A 14,922-nucleotide genomic window follows, 5' to 3' on the forward strand; every position below is an offset into this window, starting at 1 on the left:
ACAAATCTGGCTAGACCAGAGGATGTACACTGGTACAGATAGGAACTGCAAACACAGGGAATCCAGGGCAGATGATCCCTTTAGGACCAGTGGTGAGAGTGGCGATACCGGGAGGGTGGGGTAGAAAGGGGGAACCGATTACAGGGCTCTACATATAACCTCCACCCTGGGGAGATGGACAACAGAAAAGTGGGTGACGGGAGATGTCGGACAGTGTAAGATATGATGAAATGATCATTTATAAATTATCAAGGGTTCATGAGTGAGGGGGGAGTGGAGGGAGGGGGAACAAATGAGGAGCTGATGCTAGGGGCTTATGTGGAGAGCAAATGTTTTGAGAATGATGAGGGAAATGAATGTACAAATGTGCTTTATACAATTGATGTATATATGGATTGTGATAAGAGTTGTATGAGCCCCCAATAAAATGATTTAAAAAAAGAAAAGGTATAAGTTAACCAGGTCCCAAAAGACCAAGAGTGTTCTCACTGGGACCTGGAACAGCATGGACCGATAAGGGAATTAAGAATTTCTAATATTTTAGAGAGACCAAGGTGAAATAACAGATGCCAGCTAGTTTTTCCAATTCACGATGACCCAGCTGTGTCCGAGCGGCACTGTGCTCTCTAGGGTTTTCAATGGCTACCTTTTCAGGCTAGTTCGCCAGGTCTTTCTTCCAAGTTGCCTCCGGGTGGACCTGAACCTGTAACATTTTAATAAGCCGCTGAGTGTGTTAAGTGTTTACACCACAGAGGGTGTAAAAAAATCAAGTGAGGACAAGTAAAGGGCAAAGTATGTGCTTAGTGGGACAAGAGTCAATGCTAAAGGTGGGAGATTAAGATTGGCCAAGACAAAATAATTGCCGATTCTGAGTGATGGTAAGACAACAAAGGAATGTCAAAGAGCATGTGGTCTTTAACCTACCTGGGACTGGGGTTTAGTGAGAATGCATTCCTTTGGGCAAGCCTTGCAGCCACGTTTTCCCCCCTTCCTCACCCTGCTAGCACCTCGGGCTTCAAGAACAAACCATCGCACCCCTAGTTTTGTCTAAATGTGAGTGGGATGTAAGAAATACAGTTCTGAGTGACACACCATGATGTCTACACAGCCTGTCCTTGGGTGGTCTGGCAGGAACAAAGGGTAACAGGTCCAGCTGGATGGCAGAGTAATCAGCACGTCTCCTCAGCTTCGGGCGGCATGTGCAGCCTAAGTTTATAGTCCACAGAGGAGAACTTACCTAGTTAGGGGGTGACTAGCAGAAGGGGGGTTCATATCATCGTGTCACTCATTCATGACGGTCTTGTGTGGGAGATTTTCATATTCATTGGGGCAATTTGCATAAGTTCGGGAGTATCATACAATGATCCTATCTCAGCCCCTCACCCATGACAAGAAGCGAGATGTGTATAGGAGAAACACCATTTCCACCCAGGCAGATTTTGCACTTGGAGGCTAGAGGCGGAAGTGAATGGACCACTGTTGGTGTTCAGCGGTGCTCTTTGCACACACTCAACGCTACTATCTATGTGCTGATGTGTGTTTGGGCTCTAAATGGAGAGATATTATGTCTATGGAGCAATCCCTATTAGTTATTAGTTTTTTTTCTAATGGGCCTCCTATCGAACTAGAAATTGGGGGCTCCCTATGGACATATCATGGATTTGACACAATGACTCTCAGGTTTTGAAAATGGCCCCACACCACCATCATTTTACGCAGGTATTTCATATTGTCTTGTAGGTTCCGTCCAGTACCTGTGATTCAGAGAGTTGTGTAGAGAAAGACCTGGGGAAAGAACAAGACGGCAGGAAGGACAGCTTGAGGTCACCAGCCTCAATCCAGGTGGGCCAGGAGAACCAATTCAAAATCTAAATGGCAATGGAGGAGGAAAGGGACAGGCTCCCAACCCCACTTAGGAACACACGTAACAAAGCGTGGTAACCAACTGGCGTGGAACTGCAGGGAAAGGAAGTAGCTTTCGTAGCAGCAGTCGCTACCTCAAACCATGCTCTGCTCGCACTGAAAGGCAAGCGCTGAGCATGACTTAGTCAGCAGGTTATCCCCAGTGCCAAACACATAATAGACCCACCATAAATATTTGTTTTAAATGTATATCTAATAAGAACACTGACATTTCTAGCTTAGGCTAACAAATAGAATGACTACCGATTACGCTCATTAGGATACACAGCCAGATGTTCTGGGATGCGTGGAGCTCAAGCAGGAGCTGTGCTACATGAGCTAATCAAGGAAGAGGATATGCCTCCACAAAATAGAAATCAAAAAATTCCCAAACAAAACGTTAAGTCTCTGCTCACAAGGTAATTATTCTGTGCCTGGATGGCACTGCTTGCTTGCACCTGGTAATCTCATTAGACCGGATTACTACAATCCACATTTTCCAGTCCATTAAGAGGCAACTGAACCTGGCTACTTTTGATTCCAAGCGAACCTTTTTATGAACTCCTCTCAAACCTCCTGGAGCCACAAAGATAACGTATTAGTCAGGAATGAGTATGTTCCGAGACAGAGGAATCCGTCCTTCAGCTCGTTCACAAACATCCCCTTTGGACAATGCAGCACAGACGGTAGGGATCTCTCCTAGCATGTCCTTGCCACTGTGGTTCGCTTCCAGCAAGCCACACTCGTGGCAACCCCATGAATGCAGAATAAAACTGCTCCACTGGGGCTTCCGGGCTGAGACCTTTTGGAAACAGATCATCAGGTTTCTCTCCCATGATGCCTCTGGGCGAGGTCTGACGTTCCAATTTTTGGTTAGTAGTTGAATGTATAGAGACTCCATTTCTCACCTCTATCTTGAGGGATGTGAAACAGTGTAATGAGATGGTATGTTGGTGAATAAATCCCTCTGGATAGGTCTTCATGACCTTTCAATACTTTCTGTAATCCTTCTTCCTAAAAATATGTGAGACATGACTCAATAGGCATTTAAGAAACTCACTTCCAGATCACTTGGTGCCCATCATTCCCGGCCAAGTTTCCACGCATTGTGCCTATGACTCATTCTTTTTGCTTCTTTCTCCCTGTCATTGGACCACAGCACTGCAACCAAGGGGTCAGAAGAAACCAAATGGTGAGGAAAACAAATGCCCTGTTCTTGAGGTTTTTTTCCTTACAAATGTGTAACCAGCATCATAGTAAGTTTTAGTTGATGTGATTCTGCTCTGGGCAGTGTTTAATCCATGGTCTGATACAAAAAGCTCAGGTTTGGGCATCCATCAGACCTGGGTTTGAACCCTCTGCCACGTCCTACATCTGAGAGATGGGAACAAAAGCCATCTCACCCAGTGTGGAGATTACAGACAATGACACTGCTACGCCAGTGGTTCTCACCCTTCCTAATGCTGCGACCCTTTCATACAGATCCTCATATCATGATGACCCCCAACCGTAAAATTATTTCATTGCTACTTCATCACTGTCATTTTGCTACTGCCATGAATCATAATATAAATATCTGATATGCAGGATGTATTTTCATTGTTACAAATTGAACATACCATATATACTCATGTATAACCCGAGTTTTTCAGCACATTTTTTATGTAGTTGTTGTGGTAAAATTAGGTACCTCGGCTGATATTCGCGTCGGCTTATACTCGAGTATATACAGTAATTAAAGCATAGTGATTAATCACAAAACAATATGTAATTATGTATTGTGAAATATTTATTTCTAATGACAAGTAAATGAAATTTTATCTTGAAGCATGGATAACAGTCTTCACGCTGGGTACTCATATGTGGGTGTATCTATCTACATGTGGGCGGACCCACCTGGAGACGCACAGAGTAGCGGTGTCTCGGGTCCTAAGACCATCGGAAATACGTCTTTTCCAATGGTCTTAGGCGACCCCTGTGAAAGGGTCGTGTAACCCCCCCCCCCAATGGGGTCGCAGCCCCCAGATTGAGAACCACTGTGCTACTCACTCAGGATGGAGCAGAGTTTGTAGCACCCATGCCCAACACCGGTTGGAGGAAGAATTTACAAGGCTGCTCTTCTTTTGTAGTGAGACTATTTGCCACCAGTGGTTGTATTCATGTTGTCTCCTCCTGTTGCGAATGACTTCTGCTGTCCCACGAATCTCCACCAGCTCACAACACCCTTCCTTCAGCTGAAACCCTACATTGGTGCCATCTATGGAGCTACATGTTGGTCTGCTCACCACGAGGTCAGCAGTTCAAAGCCACCAGCTGCTCCGTGAACATTTTGAGCATAGCAAGTCCACAGGAGCAGTTCTAGTCTGTCCTCCAGGGTTGCTGTGAGTCAGAACTGACTCGATGACACCGAGTTTGATTTTTGAGTTTTGATACCAACTAGGGGGGAACCATGGTGCACAGTTTGTAAAGCACCCTCGGCTGCTAACCAAAAGCTTGGTGGTTTGAACCCATGAGCCACTTCAGAGGAGACACAGGTGCCAACCTGCTTCTATTAAGGTTTCAGCCCTGGAACCCTATGGGGCAGTTCTACTCTGCCCATGAGTTTGAAAAGACGACAGGAATGGTTTAACCAAACTGGTGGCCCGCTGGTTACGTGTCTGCCTGCTAATCGAAAAGGTGAAGGGTTCGACCACGTGCAGTAGCTTCACAGCTCGAAAGGAGAAAAGTCTACTTCCAATACGATTTCAGCTCAGGACACCCGCTGGGGGTGAGAGAGACCGCTCTCTCACAAGGTACGGCTATGAGTCAGAATCAACTCAATGCCACCGAGCCCCAGCAGCACACCTAGCAGGTGCGAGTGGACACGATACACTCACCTCACAGACATCTGTGGATGCCACTCAGGTAATTAAAAATGTAAAGACGCGTTATGACTTGTTACAAAGAACTGTTACAAACACAATTAAGAAACCCGCTTGGAAGGAAAGCTGTTCGTTACTCAGAGACAAGAATATTTGCCACATTAGAAACAAAAGACCACCTCATGAAAGCAAGGGTCATCGATTTCTTTTAAAGCGCTAGGATGGGGGGAGCGGGGAGGGAGGGGAAAAATGAGGACCTAATGTCGGGGGTTTAAATGGAGAGAAAATGTTTTGAGAAACGATGTACAAATGCGCTTTACACAATTGATGTGTGTATGGATTGGGATAACAGTTGTATGAGCCCCTAATAAAATGTTAAAAAAATAAGTAAATAAAGCGCTAGGATCACAAATCAAGGGCACTGCAGTAATTATTTATTAACAGTATACCTCAAAGCACTACACACACATTGTGAGAAAGATCAGGGAAAGTGCCTTTCCTCCCTGACTGACCACTGCCCCCTCCTCCCCGCCAACTTGGAACTCCAAGTCTAAACGCCTGTTGTTTTCCAACCCGGAAACAAATGCTTCTGCACTTTCTCCTGCCTGACAGAAGATCGCCAAATGTCTCTGGGATCATCTCATGGCGCAGTCACCTTGAACGACCCCAGGACACTTCAGAGGGACACTGCCTTGAAAATTTACAGTAAAAAATTGTTATCCAATGAGAACAATTTCAATAATTATGTAGGCAGCAAAAGAGACAAGGATCTTTCTGCCCAAGCCATTGCATTACCTTACTTGAAGAAAGCACAGCTTGCATTTTGAATATTTTACACTGTAAAATGAAATGACATAATATGTGGGGGGGGGGGGTCCCCAAATTAAAAGATAGCATTTGTAATTTGGTGGCACCTTCTGAGAAAGCTTGAAATTGCAGCTCATCTCTGTTACACACCAAGTCCCACGCAAAAAGCAAGGATGAAAAATTCTGTCAGCAGGAACGTAGGACTGATGTTTCAGTATCGCATCGTGGAGAAGCACAGGTATCGCTTTCATTGCACGGGGAGCATAAGCCACACTCATTCTTCTGCACTTTGCTTTACTGCATTGCACAGATTCCGCACTTTTTTATAAATTAAAAATACATGGCCACCTTGCGTCATTGAGCAAGCTAGTCTGTCGGCCCCACTTTTTCCAATATGCGTGCTCACTCATTCAGTGTCTCTGTCGCGTTTTGGTTATTCTCGCGGTATTTCAAACTTTTTGCAATGCTGTCCACATGCTTACAAGACTACAGGAAGAATGTAAACAGAACTTTCATATGTCCTGGGAAACCGAGAAGCCTGCGTGACTCACTTCATTGTGATACTGGCTTTATTATGGCCGTCTGGGGCCAACCCCACAGTATCTCCAAGTGGTGCCTGTGCAGGGAGTTGGAACTCGTCAGACATTCTTACACGTCTTCCCTCAGTTCTGGCTTGCATGCTAAAGCCACTTCAGGAGTAGAACCTGTCACCTCCTGACAGCTGTTGGTAGAACTTCAGCCAGCAGGTCAAAGAGATCCAGTTCGGGGACAGGACACAGCAGAGACACTGAGCCGCAGATATAAGGCATCTCTAAACAGTTACTGCTGAGCAATGCCAACTCGATAACCTCACATGTGTTAGAACAGAACTGTATTCCATGTGGCTTTCAGTCCCCCCCCCCCAAAGTAGATCACCAGGCTTTTCTTCTGAGGTACCTGGGGCGGGGGACAGGACTCAAACCTTTGGGTTTATAGCCATCTCGTAACTGTTTGCACTCTTCAGAGACTGAGAGACATCCTCAGTAAGGATGGTCAAGCTGCCTTGCACAGACTGTCAAGTCATGGGTAAAGATAACAGACAGGCAAGCATATCAAAATCGGGGGCCATCGAGGAAGAATTCCCTGCACTGACCAGCTGAGGCGCCTCTCCAAGCAGGCCGAGGGCATTTACTGCGACACACTGGCTCCGTGTTCGGGAGCAAAACTCTCTCGCGTTCCTGAATGTACATGGCTCATCATCTTCTCTGCAATGACAGGGCTCCTTGTCCATGATGCTCAGCCACCCAGCAGCCCCCAGGAATGATTCCATTCAAAGCTGAACATGGACTTAGTGTAGAGCAGACACACGAAAGACAATGGGCCCCTAACTCTGTGTGTGTTAGGCTTGTTGTTTTAAAGCTCCTTTTTAATTGTTTCAAATCCTTTAAAAAAAAAATAAGTCAGGAATGTGGCTGAACGCATGGACAGCTGGCTGACTAGCCTACACCCTCCTGTATCTGATCAACAAACAAGGGTGGGGGGCTGGGCAAGGGGGCTGGAAGAGTAGAGAATGGGGTCAGGTGACATACCTCCATGCACCCTACAAAGTTCACTTTCTCACCAGTGGTTTCTAAAATGTCCGGCAATGGGCGGAGTAATCTCCCAGAGGGAGAATTGCAACCCTGCAGGTATTTTCACCTCAAATTATAAAACGCAGAGAATATGAGCCCAGGATGCAAACAGATCCCCCTCCTTGGCCTTCCTGGAGAGCTGGGCAGCCCTCTAATGAAGGGCTGCTCCCCCACTATCCTCACAGACTTTACAGCTCTTGCATGAGCTGCAATTACAAGGCATTAAAACGCCACTTTGAAAACACAATAAAGACCTTCTTCTCTGGCTGGGACAACCTTCCCTCACATCAAACCCCACGGCCAGTGCCTGGTCAGCGGGGTGTTTACTGCCCAGGCCAGACAGGGAAAGCAGGCGACAGCGGGGCGGGGCGGAGGAAGTGAAGCACCACAAAAGAAGGAAAGTTTTCTTTTGCTTTCTCCTTTTTTTTTCTTTCCTTTTTGAAAAACACTTCTGCTAAGGTGGTCTGGAGCGTTTGTGCTGTACCCTAACCCCCGCTGGTCCCACCTCCCCTCCCCGGCTAAGACTGCTTACCAGCTGATGAGCTTTTTTTATTCTTTTTCTCTCAATACTTTGGCACGTGAAAACGATCAAAAGATCTTTGCCCAATGTAATCTGCCCACCTCCAAGGAACACGCCATTTCTCTTCTTCTAAACTACAAGGAAATCTCTCCCAGGCAGAGAAAAAGGAGTGAGGCTGTCTGCCTTAGTTACCTGTTGTCGCTGTAATAGCAACACCAGGGAGTAGTTTACCGAACAGAAGAGTATTTTCTCATAGAAGAACAGACGTCTGCGGGAAGGCTTTCCTCTCGGTTGGCTCGGAAAGGGCATCCTTCTCTGTTGAGCCTTGTCCCCCATGTCTGCCTACGAGTTTGCTTGTTGGTTCCGTTTCATATCTCAAAAGAAATTGGCTCGTGAAACATCTCAAATGAATCCGAATCCTGCCACAGCAAATTCGAAGACCACCTACTCCTAAATGGAATTATAACCACAGCCATGTGCAACCCAACCCAGCCCACTGTCATCAATCCCTTCTGAATCAGAGTCTAAGGAGGAAGAACTGGCCCTCGTGTGTCGGAGGTGGTAAATCTCTGACAGTAGCAGACGGCCACATCTTTCTCCCATGGAGTGGTTGGTGGGCTCAAACTACTGACCCTGGGTTATCAGCCAAGCATTTTAACCACTGCACCTCCGGGGCTCATTACCATAGGCACAGGGGTTAGAATTTACAGCCCATATTTGGGGAGGAGGACACAATTCCGTCCATTACAGTATTGATGAGGAAACTACTACCAGCGGGATCTGATCATAAATGGCTATTTCAATTTCCCTGTACTGTCTCTTTCTTCCTGCTCTGCTACGAATATTATAGCTCCTAATACCACAAAACTACAAAACCAACATCACAGATTTCCCTTTGGAAGAATTATATGAAAGACTAACAAAACTGAAGTGTTACACAAGAGGTGAGAGAGATGTTTTCAATCGGTGCTTTTAAAATAATAATTAAATCATGAAATAGGCCAATAAAAAGCACAATTACAAACTTTTCCTTGACATCAATATACTTAGATTATCGCCAGTCTGTTGCTACTTGGTGTCAGCCACTCCTCAGAGTGGGTCACTATGACCCTAGGGAAATCCCTCCTAGTCCCAGAGCCTCTTGATCCTAAGGGAATGCACCTGGTTCTTGAATGTACAATATTCATGCCAGCATTCATGTTCATAGCAACAACAGTCCCTCTGCATGCATCCTCATCTTGGTGAATAGTCCCCACCAGAAAGCAGTCATTTTGCCTGTCTATCCCCCTCTTCCCAAATTACTGATGCTCTTTCATGAGATAGTACTTGAGTTCTGTATAATTATGAACATGGGAAACAGTTCAAGAGTGAACAAAAGTTTTAAAGACAAAAATTAATCTCTGAGGGTGGATCTTCCTTAAACAGTAACAGCAATTTAAAAAACGAAACACTACCCACTGTCTATCTTATGTAGTGCTGACATGCATTAATGTCCTCTGTAGCTCAATTAAAATGCTAAGAGCTTCTAAGAAACTCTGGCTTGACTTTCAGTATTAAACTTGAGATTTTTTTGTTGGGTGGTTTTCCAGGTACTACGTAGGAATTTGGGCATGTTCTCAGGAGAGACCGGTCCTTGGCAAAGGACATCATGCTTGGAAAAGCAGAGGGTCAGTGGATAGTGAGAAAGACCTTGATGAGACAGACCGGCACAGTGGCTGCACAAGGGGCTGAGACACAACAAGTCATAAGGAGATGGCACAGGCCTGGGCAGCGATTCGCTCTGTGCTACATAGGGTTGCCATGACTTGACGGCACCTGCCGACAACAGTGTCATGATACTGCCCTGGTGGCAGTTTCAGATAGCTTAAGGCTGCTTAACACAAAATCCATGGTTACACGGTCAGCGGCTCAAACACACCAGCTTCTTGACTTGATGGCAGTGGGTCTGGATAGAGGACCTTTGGGGCTGTGATTTCCCAGTTACTATACAGAGTTGCTATGACTTGAAATTCAACTCAGCAGCAGTGAGTTTGGGCCTGTGCAACACACAGGAGCCTTGGCGGCATAACCGGGTAAGTGTTGGTCTCTAACCATTGAGCAGACTGTTCACTCCCACCAGCAGTCAGAAGATGACGAGGCCCGCTGTCCCTGTTGTTGGTCTTTATGTTTGTGGCTACATCAAATCATGTGCTTTCTAATTTGAAAGAACAGGAGGGCTTCTTGTTCTTCATCTCTGGCATGAAGGACAAGAGTGCATTATTACTGTTATGGATGATAGCACTTTGCTTTCCAGACTCATGATAAGAACATGATCAGTTTTGTGGTTATTTATCAGTATCATGAAAGATATTGTCATATCTGAACAGGAGGTCATGTTTGAAATTTTATACATGAGATTTGGCTAAAATAGTCCCTTATTTTTCTACATGTGGTATGGAGGGTGGAGATCTGGGTTTATGAGGCCTTGCTATAAACCAGCTTCTAACCATCTACCTAGGTGGTTTTTTAAAAAATAGGAGATGATGCTTGTTCAGTAGCTAGCACAATGGCTAGAAAATGATGCCAATAACAATTATCTTTTTTCTCTCATGTTACATATACTGAGTATATTGCACATTGAAAAAAGAAAGAGTTACAAGCTCTAAAACTCTGCACAGGGTCACCATGAGTAGGAACTGACTGAGTGGTAGAGGGCTTATGTAACACACATATATCATTTACAAGTCCATGTACCTCCTCCAGACAAAACACAGAATGCTTTGCCATTTATTCCAAGTACTCTTTACCCCCTGAAACTAAATAAGCACTTAAAAAAGGAACAAGAGTTCTGTTGTACCTTTTTAACACAGAAAAATCTTTCAGACCCACAGGAAAGGGAGACATCTACTCATACATGACAATAGTTGACATTTATCGATCACTGTGCTAAGCGCTTTGCTCAAGTTAGATTATTTAATGTTCACAATCATGTATAAGCTATATGTAGTTACTATTTCAATCCCTGTCTCACAAAAGAAAAATTAGAGAAACAGAGAGTGTTATCAATTATTTCCCCAAGATCAGTGGTAGAGGTGGGATTCAAAAACTTAACACCAGAGTGCAGACTCCACGTTACCTGACGGCCAAGCAACCACGTTCCTCCTGCCTGCCGGCTTCTCTACAAGTACACGATTCCCCTCCAACAGGCAGACACACGTACCAAAGAGGCCCATCTTTTCTTTCTTGTCTCATGTACAAAGTATATGGAAACCTACTGGAAGAGAACTGTGAATCCACAATCTACAACTCCCAGTCTTAATAACAGTTTCCTTATTATATAACTGAAATCTACCTTCACTATAGAAAACCCCCTTTAAAAGTCCTTCACTTTCACTGTAACTAATACCGGAGGCAAGATGTTTTCGTGACAGATATACCAGGTAAATAATCATTTCCCCCTTCCTAGTTCTTCACACTCTTCTGCTTCCTCTTTGTGACTTTCTTATTTTCAAAGTCCATGGTTTTTGCCCATGATGCCTAAGCTTACCCGTCACCCCACTCTATCTTTAAATGAACTCAGAATCAATTAATGAGGTTGGTAGAAGGGGCCCTAGATGGATCAGGTCATCTTCCCAGGCTCACCACGACAATATGAAAAGGAGCCCCCTTGAAACTGTGTAAGACCACAGCCTGGTGCTCCAAGCTACAGAATGAGTCAGTGGTCAAGCGACGGCTATAGGCTACTTAGTGCTCTCCTTTGCAGTGATTTCCTGTCCCTTCTAGAGCTCAAAGAGAGGAAGCCAGCAGGCAAGGAGACGTCTAAACAAAGTCCTTCTTTGCTATTTGGACAAATGGAATTTGAGCCCTTTCTTGCCCTTATTTACTCACAGGAAGCATGATTTTATACACTGGCTTTACTTGGAAAAATTTTTGTCAACTCTCTCCTGTTAGTGAGGTAAACCAAAAGGAGCAACAGCTAAAGCGATCACTGAAACCCAACCGAGCCAAACCCACTAGTGCTGAGCTGTTCGCCCTAAAAGAACGGGGTAGAACTGGTCCCTAGGGCTCCGAGCTGGCGGATGTTTCCAGGAGCAGACTGCCTGCCGCAATGCCGCAACTTTGCTCTGAGCAGTGGCTGGTAGATTTGAACCGCCGTCAGTCAGAGGCCCAACACTTACCCCACTGTGCTTTCTGGGTTCCTATTCTCTAGGTGCCATTTTTCTGTTCCCAGAAGATTGACCTGCAAGTGATACCCCAACACGGTAGGGACTTTCTTCCCAATCACATGAGGGACACACTACAAAACTATTGCTATGAACATGCGTATTAGGTAGTGTTCCAGGATGCCCTGCATCATTTTAAAAATGTACTATATAGTGTAAGGAATCATGATTCTCTTTCTTCATTCCAGGAGATTTGGCAAGATATTACTTTGGACAAATATAGCCCGTTGAGTAATCATTTTATTAAAAGAAAGGCCACATTTGATATATTTACGAGGAAGGATTGGAGATAAGCAAAAGGAGGACAAACAGAATCAACTACAGCAAAAGACAGCTGTGATAATTTCACATCGAAAGCACATTCAAGTGTTTTTTTAATGGCAGACTTCTCACAATTGGTAAACAGCTAGACCAGTGGTTCTCAACCTGTGGGTTGCGATCCCCCCCCCTTTTTTGGGGGTGTGTGTGTTGAACAACCCTTTCACAGGGGTCACCTAATTCATAACAGTAGCAAAATTACAGTTATGAAGTAGCAATGAAAATACTTTTATGGTTGTGGCATCACCACAACATGAGGCACTGTATTACAGGGTCACGGCATTAGGAAGGTTGAGAACCACTCAAACCTTTTGACCATAAAACACACACTAGAAAACACACACACCCTGAAATAAAATGTCCACAAACCATTCCTTACCCAAACCAGCTACACTGAGGTTGTTTTTTCCCCCTGTGATGACGACATGCTAAGGCTCACCAATGAATGAATCACAGCCCACACTTGGCTGGGGGGCGCGGGACACGACACACTGTTCTAAAGAATCACAACATGTCAGAAGGCAGAAAAACAAAGTTGCTAAACTTGACAGTCTTGATAGACTAATCATCCCCCAACTGCATCAACGAACACACTGCGAGATGCGAAATACAAGTCAGACATACAAAAGAGTTTCAAGTAACAAGTGCATTATGAGTAAGTTTCTGATTCTGAGGAGCAGGATCAGTAAGCAGAGAGAAGACACGAGTGGGCGAGATACTGAAATAAGCCCCCTGTCATCTCCATTTCACAAACGATACACGTAAAGCCTGGGGAGCGTGTTGGAACAAATCACCCAGTCTCCGGTGTCCCATAGGCTGTTGTGTTCCTAAGTGACCTTCCCTTATCATGTCAAGATGGGCCATCGAGGGGAAGGAGGAGACAGACGGTCTGTAAGTCATTGAGGGAGAGTATCAATACCATGCTCTGATCCTAGTTAGCCAGACCACTCAATGCAAGTGCAGGCAGACACATGTTCTTAGAGCCACCGACGCGTCTTTGTCTTGTGGAGCAACCAACCACATGGGGCGGAAAGAAATGTCTTGTGAAATTGCTAGCAATCGCGAGACACCGACCATCATACTTGAGCACTGTCTGAAAGTACTAGTACGTAATAGTTCCATCACTGGGACTGATGGTGACAGAAAGTCACTGAGGGGCAACAGCGGAGCGAACGAGAAAGGAGGAGTCACTTCATAGTAAATACTTATTCTTCAGAAAGAGAACAGCGTATCTACTGAATCACTAACAGCCCCATCTGGAATATGAGACTTCCTACAGGGTTAAAAGTTAACCAGACAACTTGACAGTCTCTTCTAAGTCTGAGAAATCTAGAGTTACACACTGAAATCCCAACGTGAAGTGGCTCATAGCTTCCTTTTAAAAAACCATCAGACAGACACCCACAACATACCTTATCAACAAAAACTTTCAGTGATGATCACACCATCCTGTCAATTCAAGGGCTTTACAAGGTGGGGATGGGGGGTGGGGTGCTGCAATGTACACATTTCCTTTTTAAAATAGTTGCTTAGTCTCATACAAGTGGATACACATGTCAAAACTTATCGAATTGTAAACTTTAAATACGTTATGGTTATATGTATGGTACGTAACGTTAACGTTTGCCTTAATAAAGCCATCTTATCACCAGCTTTCGATCAGTATCATAAATGACTTTATTGTACTCGGCAAACATTCAACATTCAAGTTGGGCCCTAATATTTCCTAAGATTCTCTTTCAAACTGAAGTTCACCTGCATTGAAGCTTTACTGTATTTCTCTCACCTTGCTAGACCAAACCATTGAAAAGCACAGTAGCCAAGCTCTAGTGAGCACTGAAACTTTCCTGCTGCTGTTCCAATGACCCATTACCATACTACAGACCAGCTCTTTCCTGTAATTACCTTCATCACAGTCGGAAATGCTACAGATGCCTTAGTGACCTCATTTCCTCATCCCATTCCTAGGCCATGCCCACTGCCATGCTACCATCTTAAGGGCTCAGTGATCATTTTCTTTCATTATACATCACGAAGCTATCAGAAAGACACTGGGGGGGGGGGGGGCACAGGACAGCCAGGGAAAGGAGGGAAACCAACAAGACTACTCACATCAGATTTGGAGGACATGTTCTCCTCCACGTCTGAGTCATTGGGATCCACGACATCGTCGAACGGTGGTAACGTTGATTTCTTCTTCTCGGAGGGCTCGCTCTCGATTTTGACCTTTCCCACCTTGACATGAGCTTTATCTTTTAGCTGCTTTTTGTCAGCAGAACAAGTGAGTATCAGTGGTGGCGGTGCACTTGAGAAAGTTTTAAATAACGCCTCTGAGCTGCTCTTTTTCCTTTTTTTGGCAGAGAGTTCTTCAGAATCCGAGACGGGGGGCCTTTTGCTGGGCGCCTTCTTGTCTTGCTGTCCACTGGTGATGGTGAGCAAGCTACTGTCGAGTTTGGGCTCTTTTGACATGGACTTGGGTTCCTTGAAGGCCATCTTAGGAACTATTTTTTCTTCTTTCAGTGGTTTGTTTTCTTTGGGTTTCTTGGAGGATTCTTTGGAAGATTTGTTGTGATCCCTGGAAGGTTCTTTGAAGGCACTTTTATGTTCTCGGGAGTCTTTAGAAGGTTTTTCCTTGTGCTCCTTCATTAATTTGTGAGGCTTTGAAAAACTGGTATTACTGCTGCTGCTGCTGCTGCTGCTGC

At 44.9% G+C, this 14,922-nt stretch overlaps 1 protein-coding gene across 1 annotated transcript in view; it reads right to left on the reverse strand.

Annotated features, from left to right (window-relative positions):
• MLLT3 (MLLT3 super elongation complex subunit) overlaps positions 1–14,922 on the reverse strand; it is a 297,998-nt gene that overhangs the window by 63,727 nt on the left and 219,349 nt on the right. The window contains exon 6 of the mRNA XM_045289372.1: positions 14,333–14,922. This exon is cut by the window's right edge and continues 43 nt beyond it. Within this exon, the coding sequence (XP_045145307.1) occupies positions 14,333–14,922 (590 nt within the window). The remainder of the gene's footprint in view (positions 1–14,332) is intronic.

Source organism: Echinops telfairi, unplaced genomic scaffold, assembly GCF_000313985.2.
Source record: "Echinops telfairi isolate 266 unplaced genomic scaffold, ASM31398v2 ScPeMD7_25;HRSCAF=90, whole genome shotgun sequence".
Classification (NCBI taxonomy): Eukaryota; Metazoa; Chordata; class Mammalia; order Afrosoricida; family Tenrecidae; genus Echinops; species Echinops telfairi.